Source organism: Lycium ferocissimum, chromosome 11, assembly GCF_029784015.1.
Source record: "Lycium ferocissimum isolate CSIRO_LF1 chromosome 11, AGI_CSIRO_Lferr_CH_V1, whole genome shotgun sequence".
Lineage (NCBI taxonomy): Eukaryota > Viridiplantae > Streptophyta > Magnoliopsida > Solanales > Solanaceae > Lycium > Lycium ferocissimum.
Window position 1 is genome coordinate 35,981,764 of NC_081352.1, and position 17,222 is coordinate 35,998,985.

At 36.4% G+C, this 17,222-nt stretch overlaps 2 protein-coding genes across 2 annotated transcripts; one reads left to right on the forward strand and one right to left on the reverse strand.

The window, feature by feature from the left end:
• Positions 1-408: 408 nt before the first annotated feature.
• Positions 409-6,087, forward strand: LOC132036298 (DEAD-box ATP-dependent RNA helicase 36). The gene is made up of 6 exons (XM_059426606.1): positions 409-1,277; positions 2,257-2,579; positions 3,163-3,366; positions 3,447-3,528; positions 4,798-4,896; positions 5,559-6,087. Exons 1-6 carry the CDS (start codon positions 675-677, stop codon positions 5,718-5,720), a joined length of 1,473 nt encoding a protein of 490 aa, XP_059282589.1. The 5' UTR covers positions 409-674; the 3' UTR covers positions 5,721-6,087.
• Positions 6,088-6,686: 599 nt separating this feature from the next.
• On the reverse strand, positions 6,687-16,174 carry LOC132036299 (ADP-ribosylation factor GTPase-activating protein AGD5-like). The gene is made up of 11 exons (XM_059426607.1): positions 15,931-16,174; positions 12,509-12,567; positions 12,271-12,361; positions 11,269-11,323; positions 11,081-11,171; positions 10,743-10,977; positions 10,115-10,322; positions 9,518-9,708; positions 9,197-9,433; positions 9,017-9,075; positions 6,687-7,128 (listed from the first exon to the last, which is right to left on the reverse strand). Exons 1-11 carry the CDS (start codon positions 15,979-15,981, stop codon positions 6,975-6,977), a joined length of 1,431 nt encoding a protein of 476 aa, XP_059282590.1. The 5' UTR covers positions 15,982-16,174; the 3' UTR covers positions 6,687-6,974.
• Positions 16,175-17,222: the final 1,048 nt, after the last annotated feature.

Consider the following 17,222-nt stretch of genomic DNA (forward strand, 5'->3'; position numbering starts at 1 on the left):
CATAACTCATAAATAAGTAATGTGTATTACCAGAACAAAGAAAAAAAAAGGAAGTAATGTCTACAATAGGGCCGGGTCGCACCCCTTAAAAGCAAATGGTGAGGAATTGACGAGTCGTTTTCAAAAGTGTCCGATCAACGCTAAACAAAATCTTGATGACCTTAACTTGAAAAAATTTATTCAGAAGAATTTTCATTGCCATCAAGTATAAGTTTTAACTTATGCCTTATGGGTAACAAAAGCTTTCCTCTGTTGCCCATCAAGCATAAGTTTTTAACTCAAACCTATGAGGCATCACATGTGGTCAATTGACCAGATTTATTAAACAACACGACCTATGCCCTAAATCAAGACCACCTTATGGAGTCATAAGGGCATTTGTGAACTTTACCCAACCAAACGGACCTATTTTGGGCTTTTGGATCCCAAGTCTCCAAGTCAAGTCTATTTTATAACACTGAAAAACTAAAAGCTTCGTTTCAACTGTCAACATTACAAGCGGGTAACTTTGGGAGCTGCGAGCAGCTTGAAAATTCGTTCCAACATTACGCTTTATAAAGTCTTTTCTCTTCACAACATTCCTATATTCACTTCACTCTTCTCAGTTTAGGGTTTATTAAATATTGCTCTTCAAAACCCAATAAACAGTTTCTAATTGAGCTGCTCTGTATACAATGGAATACGAAGAAGAAGTCCTAGTGGATCAAAACTTCCCTTTATTCTCCCGTAAATCCAAACCCACCACCAAAAAACCCGTCCCAGCTCCAACCTCCATCGCCGAAAACCCCAAGCAATTTGACAAGGAGACCAACTCTAGTCCCACACCTAGTCATATCACCTTCTCTGACTTAGGCCTCGCCGAATGGGCCGTCCAGACATGTAACGAACTGGGCATGAAAAAGCCCACTCCAGTACAGCACCACTGCATCCCTAGAATCCTCTCGGGGCAGGATGTGTTGGGTTTAGCTCAGACAGGTAGCGGAAAAACAGCGGCATTTGCATTGCCGATACTGCATCGTTTAGCTGAAGATCCCTATGGGGTTTCGTGTTTGGTGGTAACGCCTACTAGGGAGCTTGCTTTCCAGCTTGCTGAGCAGTTTCGGGCGTTGGGTTCTTGCTTGAATTTGAGGTGTGCTGTGGTGGTGGGAGGAATGGATATGATAACCCAGACCAAGACTCTGATGCAAAGACCATATGTGGTAATAGCAACTCCTGGAAGGATTAAGGTTCTTATTGAACAGAATCCTGATATTCCCCCTGTCTTCAAAAGAACTAAGGTAAAGCACCACCGTGCAGTTCTCATGTAATTGTTTTCCGGTAATTTGTTTGTCTGGTTTTGACTTGACACGTCGTTTAAGAAAGTAAAGAATGACTTTTGAATTTTTTGGTCTTAAACTAAAGATATGTAGAATGTACCAAAATGTCCTATAATCTTGTGGTCTTAAACATGCCATGTTGAAAGTTGGAATTAAAAAAAAGTAATTTATTTCTGGTAAACTCAGCTTTGAGATACTGTAATGTGAGGCCAATTGACGATTTCTTAGAATTCCGTTATTGTAGTTAGATAAACTTTTTTTGAGAGGAAACAAAAAATTGCAGCTGAAGAACTAATGACAAGGTCCAGAGTTTACATTTTTAAGGAGATTCCATATAAGAATGAATGTTGGAAGATTTGGATAGATTAGTGCACTGTCACATTACTGGTTTTTGTCAAAACTAATTGAAAAGGAGCTTCTTTTATCTTTGATAAGTGATGTCCGAATTTATTATGATATGTGGGTACACAAAAGTACCGGTAGAGCGTCACAGGCCAACATTTTTTGTGCCTTGATTCATCCAAAAGGTTGGTAAAACTAAGACTTTTTGAAAATGAACAGGCAAATAGCACCAAGGGAGATTTTGTAAAAAAAATATGTTCCGAATTTGTGTAATGATCATCTATGATCCCTCTGAGATCTATGTATCTTATTCCATAAGCGCCAGGACCGACAGTTTTTTAACAAATGAAGTTTTAGACACACTTCATTTTCCATGGAGACCAGCAGAGCAACAATTATTTGCCTAAGCAGGCATATACCTTTTTTTTCTGTTTTTATGACTGGGATCTTGTCCTGAAGGGTGAAAGTTCATTCCTTTATTTACTTGTAGTCCCATGTTCCTACTTGGCTCCTGTACTATACATTTTGTCTAATATTTGAAAATGCACAGAATGGATCCTCTCCAATTGTGAACTCTTATCTGTATGTTGCCTTTCAGTTCCTTGTCTTGGATGAAGCAGATAGAGTTCTAGACGTAGGGTTTGAAGAGGAGTTAAGAGCAATCTTTCAGTGCTTGCCGAAGAATCGACAAACTCTTCTATTTTCTGCAACAATGACTAGCAACCTACAGACGCTACTTGAGCTTTCCGCAAACAAGGCATATTTCTATGAGGCATATGAGGGGTTCAAGACTGTAGAATCACTCAAGCAGCAGTACATTTTTATTCCCAAAAATGTGAAGGATGTCTATCTGCAATACATTTTATCCAAGATCAAAGATATAGGCGTTCGCTCTGCAATCATTTTTGTTTCCACCTGCAGGTAAAATCCTTTCTGAAACCCTATAGAATCATTTTACTAATTAAATTTCTATTCTGTAGTCATGCAATAGTTTAAACTACGGCGGATATAGAAAGATGTTTTCCATACAATAGACTCTTGTGTTTGATTCTTGTTGCTAATTATAATTATAAGGTTCTCATGAAAAATGAATTTGGTCACACATAAGGAGGCGTATCGGAAAAGTAAATTATCTACCCTCTCAATTATCTAATAGTTTAAATTTCTTAGTAAATGAAAAATCCAGTAAACCTTTCACTAATAGCATCCTGATCAGTGTGACACTCAACTACTCTGATCTACCAAGACCAACTGTTACACCAAACTGTAGATGAAACAAAAAAGATTTTATCACATTTCTAGCATCTATTCACTAATCTGGAAGATTCTCTTATACCATTAATTCCAATAAGTGAGTATGTGCAACACAAGGCATGTAAAGTTGTTTTCAACAAGTATCATGATCTGTAGAGGTTAGAGTAACCAATGGTGCTTACCTTATTAATCCTAAAAAAAGGAGTACCCTGTGATGACATTTACAGTTATGTTTTACTACTTTGACTAGGAGCTGTCAGCTTTTGGGATTGTTGTTGGAAGAACTCGAAATCAATGCTGCCGCATTGCATTCATACAAGTCCCAGTCACTGAGGCTTTCTGCACTTCATAAATTCAAATCTGGGCAGGTCCCAATATTGGTCGCTACTGATGTTGCCAGTCGTGGTTTAGACATTCCAACGGTTGATCTGGTGATAAATTATGACATTCCAAGGTGTGAATATGATTGGATGTTCCATTACAAGTTAATTAAAAAGATTTTAGTGTGGTAAATGTAGCGATTGTTTGCTGCAGGTATCCACAGGATTATGTTCATCGTGTTGGACGTACTGCAAGAGCTGGACGAGGTGGACTTGCTGTCAGCTTTGTTACTCAGGTGAGAAGTCTGCAGATTTGTTTTAAGTTTGCAATTTAAGCACTAGGTGTAAGAAATCCATCCTTATCCTACTCTTTATCATTGGTTAAACAATTCTTATCTTGGAAGTTCCATTTCTTCCAACACCTGAATGATAGGAAGACAAGCGATCATAACCCTTTTGACTATTCTTTAATCCATAACTCCTTTCTACTCCAAAGTTACTCAGACTTGGAGCTTGTATCCTTCTACAACGTTTTTATCTCATACTCTGTTTGTTTTATACCTACAAGGGATTTCTGTCCTGCCTGTTTATTTGACTGGTAAAAGTTCCATTGGAGAAGGCATTTACTTGGTCCATGGTTCATGAAATTGCACACCAATTACCTGCCTTGATTGTTGCATTATGTATATCAAGAGCAATACCTTATCGTCAAATTTAAAATATGACAAGCAATGAAGCTTTGTGGCGAAGTTCTTTAAAAAAAAAAACGTCAAGGAATATCCCCCAAAAAGTCAGAGGTATATGGTTTTTTCTTCTTCTTGATAATGTAAATGTATGTGGGTTCTTCAAGGAATCTTTTTGCTGCACCTACATGTGAGAGAGGGGTTTACTATGGGGGACTTGGTTAGAGCGCGATACTAGATCCAATTTCTTGTTTGAGAGAATGAATCGTTGCTCTTGATCCATCTTATTTGAATTAGCACCATCTAAAGCCAATACCAGCCTTTTATTCTCTTCTTCGCATTTTTTTATGTTGTTGCCTGGGCTTGCCATGAACATCCTCCAGATGAATAAACTGCTCCTCCATTTTAGAGTGTCTGCGAGCTTCCTGTTTTCATCATATTTCCAATAGCCTTCATCATTGTCTTTTAGCTCTTTGCATGCTTTGGCTCTCCTATGAGGCTATGAGCTTCTGAGGACTTATTCTTCTGTGAAATCTATGCAAATTCCCCTGGCCTCTCAATATCTTGTTTGAGAGGACGAATCCCATATTGGTTGCATTAAATGAAGAAATTGAAGTGACAGACCTTCAGTAAAGGATGTGTTACTAATAGTGTGATTCAGTATTAGTGCTGCTTTCTCTGACTGGAGTCGTTCCACTTTCCTTTTATTTTTCTCAAGCTTACTTACTCATATCGTGGAAAAGGGGTATGACAATAGGTGATGTTTGCTGCATTTTTATGTATGTTTTTCTTTGTCTTAGGACTGATCAGGAACTTCTAGGACTTAAAGCTTGTTAATTTCCTTTCTTCAACTTTGCTTAGTTTAAAGATTATTTGTTGCAGAATGATGTGGATCTCATTCATGAAATAGAAGCCGTGCTTGGGAAGCAATTGGAGAAATTTGAATGTAAAGAGAATGAAGTGCTTGAAGATATCACAAATGTAAGACAGCCCCCTTCTTATCCCCCCCTTTTTTTGAAATGTCTGGTCAATTTTAATTAAGTTTATTTGCGGAAAGGATTTATCATCACTTGCCAATACCTTAAAATTACCTGTATTGAGTACTTTTATGCAATATCCAACAGGCTTAAAGGGTGTGTTTCGTATGGCAGAAAATATTTTTGAATACCCGAATTGCGAATATCTTGATGCAATGAGTACCCGCAGGCTTAAAGGGTGCGTTTGGTATGGCAGAAAATATTTTTCAGAAGTCTAGTTATTTCTTATATTTTGATATTTCTGGGAAAATGACTTCTCTCACTTCAGGTGAAAGTCATTGTCTTAGATAACTCTTAGGTGAATCATTGCCTTAGCCAACACTTAGACAATATTGTCAATCGTTAATATTCAAAAGTTTCATCAGACCAATATCCCGTTTGCTTATATTATTAATAATTTAATTGATATTTCCGTTAAGAAAATGTTCTCCACTCTTCAACCAAACACCTGAAAACATTTTTCAGGAAAATATTTGCAGAAAATAAGTCATTTTCCGTAAAATGAATTCTGTCGGACCAGTTTTAGATTCCTGTGAATGTCCCCCTCCAATCTGAAAGGTGATTGAAATTCTTTTAGCTTCACATGAATATTTTTTCCATTTGAAGGTTTACAAGGCGAAGCGTGTCGCATCAATGAAGATGATGGATGATGGCTTTGAGGAGAAAGCAGAAAGTCGTAAAGCTCAGAAACTGAAAATGCAAAACGAGAGAAAGGGAAGGAACAAAAAGCAGAAAAGAGAAAGAGTAGCAAAAGATATAGAAGTTTGAGATCTCCTATATTTGTGAATGGCAGAGAGTTTAGACGGGGAGCTGCATTTTGCACAAGCGGCTACAAAAGGAGTTTTTGACTTATTTCTCCACTCATCAGCCAAAAAGGAGAATCTCTACATTAAATAAGGGATCAACGTTTATTGTTATTGATCAATTGGTCGTTCTTGATAGCAGTGGAAGGGATCAACGTTTCAAATAAGGGCCGTGACATCTCTTGATATTATTTATATACTGCTTCTATGTAATTTGGTTTGAAATATTATTTATATACACTTCGTGAAATTTTTTGGCTGAGAATCTTTTGACCAGTTGGATCTCATGAATTTTGTAATTTTAGAAAAGTAACGAAGGAATTGTAGATGAACTTGAGGTGCATTATGTTGCCTAATCGGTTTCAGAATATTGGATAATTAAACGCCTTAAAAATTCATTAACCTTTACGGTCCTTAATATAAGTACATAGTATGTTCAGGATTTTATGCTGACATAAAAATAATAATTAAAAAATAATAAAAAAAAAATCGGAGATAGCGGGCTAAATAATGATTGAATGAACAATTTGAGCACTAAAAAGAAGACAAAAAACAAATCTAGCACAAGCATTTTCGGTTGTATTATTAAGAAGACTGGATAACGGGGATCTCGACTATTTATGCTATGCGTTAAGAGTTTCACTAGTCACATCTTCTTTTGTTCCATGATAATAAGTGCAAGCACAGATATGATAATAACAGTGACGGATTCAGAGTTTAAAATCAGTGAGTTCACTTGAGATACACCTATTTTCAATATATTTTCACACATATAAGGTTCAAATTAGATGCAACGCTTCATTCAAAATCGTTGCGTCTGCTCTAGAGCCACCACTGTAATGGAGTCAAGTGGGCAGATAAAAATAGAATACGATAGTATAATATTAATCAAACCTCAAAAATGGAACTAAATATGGAAATGCAAGGAGGCTAAAACACGAAATTGCATTTCTTTAGATTAAGGGAGACTTAAGGGAACATCAACATAACAAGCATGAATACGAGGGGCAAGGGAGGAAACTGATCGAATTCCATCCAATCTTGAGAGCTTATTTTTTCAGATACAAAAATACAAATCAAGCCATCACCTGAAGAAAACTCAATATTGCTCCTCTACAAATAGTTTACAATCTCCAAAAACAGGAGTAGAACAACAAAAGCTAATTTCCTGTGGAAAAACAATGTGTACTAATAACTAGTATGCTTCCTCGTTGGTTTTTCAGCGTTTTGTGAACATCCCCTGCGTCAAAGATGAAAAGTCAAATTCTTTTGTCGACTGTGTAGAGCTTGATGAAATTGGGGTAGCAGCCTGCTTGCCCGGTCCCCGAGGCACAATACCGTTGCTGGATGTATTCTGTCCCATCGAGTAGAAGCTGCAAAATAAAAGCTCAACTATCAGTGTCAATCCTAAGATGAAAGATGAAAAATTATAAAAGCACCCAAAATTTGTTCCTCCGGGATAACAAATAAATGGCACAACTATTAAAATGTGTCAACTGGTTCCTTACCCGACACCGGTATTAAACTAAATCACACGATAAAAGATGATTGGCAACTGAGTTCATCAATGCAAATTCAGCTATCAAATGATGTAAATAAAGTATACAAGCTAATACAAGCAATTGCTAATCCAATATAGACATAGCTTCTAAAATTGTTCATATATCTTTGGAGATAAAGCTATGAAAATCCTGAAACAAGTCAAGTCCAAACATTCAGATTTAGAAATCAAAATTACTCTGGTTTCTGTAAAAATGGAAAAAGAACTGTGCGCCAAAATGATGCAACCTTGTCAACCACATGTGACTAAGGTCAATATATTTTTCTACTGGTAGAATAAGTTAAAATAACAAAAAGACTTGTCTCCCTAAATAGAATTCAATCGATGTCCTTTATAATGAAATCATTACCCACAATTCTTCTTTTCTGTCTTTCCTTTTTAAACAATAGAGCTACATAATAAAGGCAAACAGTCTGATCATGAAGTTAGCAGGTAAGAAGTCAGTCACTTGCACTCAAATAAAAAGTTAAGGTATTTTAGAACTGCACCAACCCCCATGCATCCTACTTTGTTCTTCTGTTTTAGGTTTTTTTATTTTTATTTTGGGGGGTTGTTTAGTTGCAATCATCCTGTTTTATCCTCTTAACGAAATAGCTTTCGTAATTGTATAAATAGCAAAAGATATTTTTTGAAATAAGTGTGTCCATCAAAAGTTATGATTATCTACCAGGCGAAACTGTATCTCCCAAGACTGTAAAAATCAACAACGAATAGTGCGTACAGTATGCATACCACTAATATTCTTCAAATTAGGAACCGCAAAATGAAGAAATACAGTGCTAAAGCACACGGTGTTTGACCCAAAAAAAAAACTTTTGTAGACGCAGAATTGCTTCATCCAATACTAAGCATTAGATTAGGAAAGAAACAGGGAATATGACAAAAATAGCAATTCGAGCAAAGTGGCATGCTTCTCTAAAGTCATCTTATTACCCCTGTATCTCTGAAGGGAAGTGTTATACAAAGGAGAGAATAATCAATTAGATGCATGAAGTATAGGACATCTGTAACTTCCTTATCTTGTTCCACATCGCCTAATACTGGAATAGAAGTAGCAAAGGACATGAACTGCCAATGGAATCTAAAATTCACTAAGCAGGAAAGAGCAAAGGAAGAAGTCCTGCCACTCTCCCCATGGCCATCTAAGTGGATAGAATGCTTTGGTGTCCAGACAACGGAGCTTTGCCGAAAGGAAAAGGGTCAATTTTGCAACAAGGTTCTAATCTATGGACTATGGGGTTGCCCTCTTCCACTTGATCATCACTTAATCTGTTTTACTTTTTATTGCAAGAGTCTTCTATTTTATACTCCAACCTACTAGGAACGGATCAAGGAAAATATTGAAAACTTTAAGAGTTATATGTTAATTTTTCCTCTTGAAGAAAAAAATTAAGTATATCAATTAGTGTCGCAATACATCAATGGATCAAATGATACTGTTCACTGGGGTCTGTCCACAACCCACTATTAATCAGAGGAGTAAAAGGAGAGATACTTAAAATGAAATGGAAGAAGCAGCTGACGGATACACTAAATTGTGTGGTAATGGGACATGATTTAAGAGATCTAAATGGCAAATAATTGGCAGGATATATGCATTGCATCAAGTTATTGAATTTATGGTCCAACAATACGCCCTCTAAGAACAATTCAGCAATTGAAGTTCTATATTTAACCAATAATGGATCAGAGGTCAATACCTGGATGTTGAAACTGGCACAGAGTTCCCAACTACATGTGTCGGTCCCATATTACCTACCTAGTTTAGAAGCAAAATAAACAGCTTTGAGCAGAGAGACTTAAATACAACTTCAATGCAAAATCCAATATCCATGTGTTTTTTTTTCTTTTTTCTTTGATAATTAATACTCGTGTTCTACCTGCATATATTTCTCCAGCTCAGTCTTACTAGCTGCTGGCATCATCACTCCTGGGAACTGATAGCCTAAATTTGGCCAATTTTGATTTACCATATTGGTAGCATTAGAGCTTTGTTGTGCATTAACAGGAAGTTTTACAGCACCACCGGCAGCAGCCGCAGCCATTAGTAAAGACTGTTGTTGTGCCAGCATAGCCAGCTGTTGTTGATGCATAGCGAAAGGTGACACCATATTGGACTGTAAACGGCCAACATCAATTTTAGATAAAAGAGGAAAGATAGACATGACCAAAAAATCCAAATTCTTGTAGTAGTATTGTACCTTGTCAAAAAGGCTCATTATATCATTTTTAGCATCTTTCTGCACCTGCGGCTTCTCCGACGAGGCAGAAGGCACAATTGATGGTAAATCCTTGAATAAATCTTCAATTCCAGAAGCAGCAGCAGATTGAGACTTCTGATCATCAGATTTTGTAACCTCAGTTTTTTCTGCTTTTGTTACTTCTTGAGCAGCTGCAAAGGCACAACTTTCTTTATAAGAGAAATGAGCTACAAGAGGTAATATGATAACTTCAATTCAAATCCCAAGAAAAATTACAAGTTGTTTATTCTCGACTCGGAGTATTACCTAGTCATAGATTTATATGCCAATAAAAATATAAACTTTTAATATTATATTCTTATTTTATATATTTAACTTGTTTTTCACATTTAAATTTATTTGGTATATGATGACATGAGGTGAGCTGAGGATTCATACTGCCGATTCCAACTTTTTTGTGACTGAGATGTAGTTGTTGATTCTCAAACTACCTGTGTGCCCTCTCTTCCAAAAAGTAGTAAAGCACTATGGGCCATCCTAATGAAAAAATAAAATTACACCCTCTAAATGTTAAAAATTGACCGTGACTTGACATACACTGGAAACCTGCCCAAGAGTTATCATCCGTAGAAGCTGCTTCTGAGCCATTGTCAGTTGAAGAATCCATAGAAAGCATGTCAAAAAGATCAGTAGCATAATCAACTTTAGGAGGATTGGTAGCTTCTGCAACCTGCTTTGCAGATTCAGTAACTGTAACTGGCTCTGCTCTCTGACTTGTCTGGTTAACAGCCTGACCTGAAGTTACCTGCAAGTAGTCAAAACTATAAGAATCTATTCTAATTCAGAAAGTATCCTAACTAACTCGGAAGAAACAGAAACTAACAGCAGTTAGGAACAGTTATACACAAGGACCAACAGGGGGACATGAATACACCACGTACGTAAAAATTAAGATGCAAGTATGTAATAGCTCAAAAACAGTACGAGCAACAGCTGCTTAATTCAACAATCTGAGTGAAGAATTAATTTTCAACACCAAGTAAACTTATACTGCACAAAAACCCAAGGGCTAATGGCCCAATCATCTCACATACATAGGCAAGTCGTGTAGATAACCAGCAAATGAAGAAGATTTCATCCAAGTTAGAACATTGAAACAATAATATTACACCTGGAAGGGAAAGAAATGTGGAGAAAACCAGTTTGATGAATAAGCTTAACGTACATGCTCTGGCCCTTTAGGAGGCAGTGGTATACTGACTCTAGTAGCAGGTACATCTTGCTTCATGTTTGGGGCTTGAATATTTCTCCTCTCGTCATATGCCCCTCCTGAGCTAGTTGCATGTCCACGTCCACTTCTATCACTGTTTTGTTGCCATTGCACCGAAGCCCTCTCTTCTTGAACCCTGGAAGGTGGTTTTTGTATCCCATCCTTAGGGACCCACCTCTTCTCTTCATATCTTAATAAAAAAAAGGAAATGCCTTGGATCAGCGTCAAATACTAGATAGAGTGGAAGAAGACTGTACAAAGGTAGTTTGTTAGGAGACTTCGTAAGCACATACTTTGCTCGGATGAAATTTTCAATACCAACTCTATCATAATTTGGAGGCAGCTCTGCTTCCCAATAACTATTTGACCTCTCATTTCCCATTGCTATATCAACCCAAAAGAGAAAAGGAAGGGTTATAAAACAATTTCTCTATCAGATCAAAATCGAAACTGTGATAATTATAGAAAACATAAATCTTACAATGAATAAATGCAACTTGCTCAGGAAGCCATGTGTCTAGAGTAGCTGATCTGACCTGCAATTTCAGAGACATCAGAGAATACAACAAAAAATTGAACAACAACAATTGCTCGGAGTACAATGAGTCATTCTTCTATTATGTAAATATTTTTATTTAATATGTAAAAGATGTGGGATTATATCCCGTATACAAGCGGCATAACAAAAAGTAAGAGAGCCTACAAGAAATATAGTGTTCTATAAAAGACATCCAATCTTCTATAGAAACAAGAACCTCATGAGCTCAACTAAAAATGACAGGCTACTCCCTAGATGTACAAAAGTAGACTCAAACTACAATGAGCCATTATAATACAACTTTTTTTTTTTCTAAAAAAAAAAAAAAAACTGGGAGGTTGTGGAGATCCAAGGTTGAGGGATGATGAGAGAAATCTTATCACATGTCCAAGTCAGCAGATACTTCACAACCACACATCAACAGAGAGTGCACAAGGATTATTATGACCATGGAGTTTTGCCTAATAAATTGCTAGAAGTTGTCAGTGAACCTTTTTCCCCGATGAAAACAGCAAACAAGTTTCACAGACAATCTTCATTGCTATTTCTTCATTTCAACGATTGTGGTGTAATAGTTTAATGACTTCATTCAGTCGAGATGTGTGCATAACATTAAGATGTTAGAAATAATTTCCTGGATTCTCATCATAAAACACAGAAGATGAGGAAATGGGAGTGACTTTCCAACCAAGTACATAACAACTATCCCTCTAAATCAGAAGACAATGCAATAAAGGAGGAAGTTAGATATAGATTGAATATCAGTAGTAGAGTCATGAATAAATAGTTATGAAATGTTCCCCATTAGAGGTGCCCCTGAAAAAGTTACTATTGCAATTTCTCAATTGTGGCAAAACTTATAACTGCAAAACATGCAGGTTCTCACACCACATCAGACTCTTTGGTATATGTGGAACATCTTGGTTATGATAAGGAATATGTCACCTTTGAGATGTGCACCCCTAGACTTCTGTGGATCCCAGAGCATTGCATGCAAATAAATATCCCCAGGTTCACGCTTGCCCATCTAGGACCCCTGCATTAGAACAAAAGAAAAACAAAATCAATACAAGGATTCCAAAGAATTCCATAAATTAACGCCAATTCTATCCAATTCAATGATTTATAAACAAGGACATCTGAGCTTCACTTTGTCACATTTCAAATACATCCTAATACGTACTTGGCTTTGCAATCTGCACATTCCCTGTTCTCGGGCAATTTAAGAAGTCCTTCTAGTATCTGCCAACAAGCACAGCAATGAGTTACTTTGGATGTGAATGCACATATGAATCAAAAATAAACCACCAGTAAATAACAGTGAAGGGAAAAGTCAAAACAGAACCAAAAAGTACATAGATAATAATCATCCTTCCTTGTGGTCTTCCTGTGGATAATCATGGTTTTTTGCTTTGATTGAAGAAAATTTGACCTTCCTTCCTCCAAGGAAAATGAGTAAGAGTAGAGGAGCAAGAACGGATACCACATTTTTTTTTTTTGATAATAATTGCACGATACTACGTCAGACTTAATGCCTACAACCTATGTTACTCGGACTCTTCACTTTCGGTGCCGCACCCGTGTCGACACGACATGGGTGTGGGTGTGGGATCCGTACCCGATCTGGTCAACCGATTTTGGATACTTTGACCAAAATCGACGTAGAAATTCTGGACAGATTCAATGATTTCTTTAATAAAAACTAAAGCTAAGGTGAAATTGAAGAAAATAGAATAACTTGTATCTAAAAATTTCTATGTCACTCTGTTTCCTTTTATCTCCTTTGGGGATTCTCCTCTTGATCAATATTTTTTCCTCAAGTTTTCCACATAATATTCCATAATTTAGGTTTTATAACTCTATTTTTAGATATTTAAATTTTCTTAGCTGAATCGCCGCACCCATATCCATAACTGAATCCGTATCCTTAAAATTTAAATCATGAAGGATCCGACATCTAGATCCGCACCCGCATCGGACACCCGCACCCGAGTCCGAGTAACTTAGCCTACAACTCAGGATGCTAGTACAGCTCTGGCAATTAAGAGTTCTAAAATCAGCAAGAGGAAGCTTCCATTGAGAGGTTGGCTTAAGCTGGTTTCATTCAGCTCCTTACTTTAAAAGAAATTATCTTTCCTCCTCCACCTCTTCACGGGGAGAGCTCTGGAGAACTTTATTCAACGATAGAGTCATTTCTAACTAGTAATTTCACTCGGGAAAAGTTGACGGCAGAATGGTCAATTGATTAAATGCTTTGACTTTAGGTTGTCAATACCAGCTATATGCATATTGTAATTAATTTAATGAGCTATGAAAGGAATAATAAGTCGATAGTGCCCTGGTAATATGCACATTTCACCTAATGTCCTTAAGAAATATCATGTCCAGAAGATGAGAGTTGCGGAAATAAGGATGTTGAGGTGGATGTGTGGGCATACTAGGAGAGATAAGATTAGGAAAGAAGATACTTGGGACAAGGTGGGAGTGGACTCTGTGGTGGAAAAGAAGAGGGAAGCGAGGCAAAGACGGAGATGGTCCGGGCATGTCAAGAGGAGATATTCAGATGCTCGGTGAGGAGGTGTGAGAGGTTGGTCGTGTTGGGCTTAAGGAGAGGTAGAGGTAGGCCGAAGAAGTATTGGAGAGAGGTGATTAGACAGGACATGGCGCATCTTCAACTTACCGAGGACCTGATCTTAGACAGGAAGATATTAAGGTCGAAGATTAGGGTAAAAGGTTAGAAGGTAGTTGAGCGTTGTCTCGCTCTCCTGCGCAGATAGGTTCGGGGGGTAGTTAGTACTAGCACTATTCTCGTAGTTTCTTGTTCTTCAATCTTTGCTACTACCCGTTGTCTCTTGTGCTTCAGTTATTGCATTATTTTGCTTCATATGCTATGTTACCCCCTCCCTATTCTTTTTTTTTTAGACTTTCTCCCTATTTTTTGCTATGATTTATTTAGTCTTGTACTTTCTTTTTCGAGTTGCATTGTTCTGCGTTACTTGAGCCGAGGGTCTTTTGGAACTAGACTCTCTATCTCCACGAGGTAGGTACAATGTCTGCGTACACTCTACCCTCCACAAATCTCACTTGTAGGAATATACTGGGTATGTTGTTGTTGTTGTTGTCCTCAAATTACGTAAAACAATTAAAAAATGATGTATATCCTGAAAAGCTGTCTATGAGACGTATCATATAAAACTAAGGGATGTTCGAGACTAATAAGAAGGTGATTTGGAAGACAGGACCTACACACACTTTCAGACTATCTGGCAATAAAGGCACAGTAGAACTTTTGAAGGAACGGAAAGACAGATATGGAAAGCCAAAGGAGAGTCCAATTGTATCCTATGTTGCTCGGACTCTCCAAAAAGGATGCTGCACCCCGTGTCGGATCCTTCAAAAATGCACTACTTGTGGAGGATGCGACACGCACTTGAGTCCATTTTTGAAGAGTCCGAGTAACATAGATTGTATCTACTACAACAAAGAGATTCCTCTTTGTACAGATAGATTTGACAGTCAGTGCTAACCTTATGTAATGTTGACACTGTCTCAGTGTCATATACAATGAAGTGATTTAAATTACCAAGATAAAAATATTACAGTATTATTAATAATGGAAAGCTAAAGTACAAAGAAAGGCTCTTGCTTTAAGTTTATCACACAATGAACAACTGACTATATCTGAAACTGCAGTAACTAAATCTACATGTGTCTGTCTCAGAACCTATCAAGATTCTTTGAAACAATCTTATTCAGGAAGCATATGAGTTAAAAGATCCTTTTTTTTATCCAATTGTGTGTATAACTGTCTGTTTTTTCTTTCTCTATCAGGAAAAAAATGAACAACCAAAATTATAATTTCAACCACCTGCTTCACTTGAACCAGATCATCATTTCAGTGCTATAACTATCACAAATGAATCTAACAACAGGAGTTCAAATTTAACAACCGACAAAAAAGTATCCAATAAACCCCAAATCTCAATGAGTAACCAATAAAAGCATATAAAATTCATCCATCACAACTAACCAAGAGTCAAACTTAATCAAATCTAACTAGATCAAACGCAAATAATGAATCGGATATATATATATATACACACACACACACACACACACCCCATTCTATGCATAGCATTAAGCTCTTTAGTAACATTAGCTTTCTCGTTCATGGTGACCTGGCAGGGGTTTAAGCTGAAATTGAATTGGCTTACGCAGAGAGAAGATATCGGAAGTATATAATTCTTTGAAAAATCTTATTCAGAAAGTATATGAGTTAAAGCATCTTTTTTTTTTTTTTTATCCAATTGTGTGTATAAGTGTTTTTTTTTTTCTATCAGGAAAAAAAAATGAACATCCAAAATTCTAATTCCATGCACCTGCTTCACTTGAACCAGATCATCATTTCAGTACTCTAATTATCACGAATAAAACTAGCAATAGCAGTTCAATTTTTAGAAAATAAAACCCCAAATCTCAAATAATAATTAATAAAAGCCTATAAAATTCATTCACCACAACTAACCAAGTCAAACTTAATCAAATCTAACTAGATCAACCACAATAACCTAAGTAATAATAAATCGAAGGAATATATATCGATACCTTTCTGTGCTTAGCGTTAAGCTCTTTAGTAACATTAGCTTTCTCATTCATGGTGACGTGGCAGGGGGTTTAAGCGTTAATTGAATTGGCTTACGGAGAGAGAAGATAATAATCGGAAAATTAAAATTTCCGATCTGATATTTTTTTTCCTCTCTCTCCGACGCGTAAAAATGTATATATGACCCAACGAGGAAAGGGTATGCAAATGGATGAGAAAGGAAGAGGAAAGGAATTGTAGTAGTCTCTTTTGATTTTGACTTATTTATTTGTTGGCGTTTGGCAACCAAAACCAAATATTTTTCTAAACTTTTTTTTTAAAAAAATTTTGAAGTTGGAGTTGGAGTTGGAGTTGTGTTTGGTTATAGTTTCTGCAAAGAATATTTGGTTATTTGAGTAAACATTTGGCCATGAAAATAAAAAATTATTCACTTTATTTGAAATTTTGAAGTTGGAGTTGTGTTTGGTTATAGTTTTTGCAAAGAATATTTGGTTATTTGAATGTAATGATAGTGAAAATAAGGTTTTTGGTGTTTTTCAAAGTTCAAATACAACTTCAAGTTGAATTTGAATTTTCATAACCAAACACTAATTTTAAAATAAAGTGAAAAAAATTTCGGGAAAAAGTGAAAAATGCTCGTGGCCAAACGAGCCCTTTGACTCGTGTGAATCAGTGGAAGTAGGTCCAACATGAGTAATATTTTTCTTCTCCGAGTAGGTCCAACATAAATACCGTGGCCGTATTTATTACTCATTGTATGCTTTAAGAAAAATTAATGATTTTGAGGTACAATGCTTTAACTATTTATTTTACCTCCAAAGATTATGTATAAGTATTTTTTCAATTATGATCATAAATCTTGAGTTTGAGCCTTGTGAATGAAGTCGATGTTGATAGAGAGGGTTTTACTCCTCAAAGAGGGACTTTTCGGCGCAAATTCAATTTAATCTGCTTACAAATTGGGTGAAAATTAACAAAAAGATTAAGTATTTAGTTTATAATCTAAACTTAAATGTATTAAAATTATATACAATGTGTTAACTTTGCATTCATAATCTAAAGGTATTGAAAATATAAATCATTTTTAACCAAAGGAGGAGGAAAGGAATCGCAGTAGTGTCTTCTTTGATTTTGACTTATTTATTTGTTTGTAAATTTTTTACTTTGCGTTTCCCGTGGGAACTGGGATGATGGTGAAAATTTTGGGTTCAGTGTACGCGTGTGAATTAGTGGAAGTAGGTCCACCATAAATTTCTATTTTTACGAGTAGGTCCAACATAAATACCGTGACCTT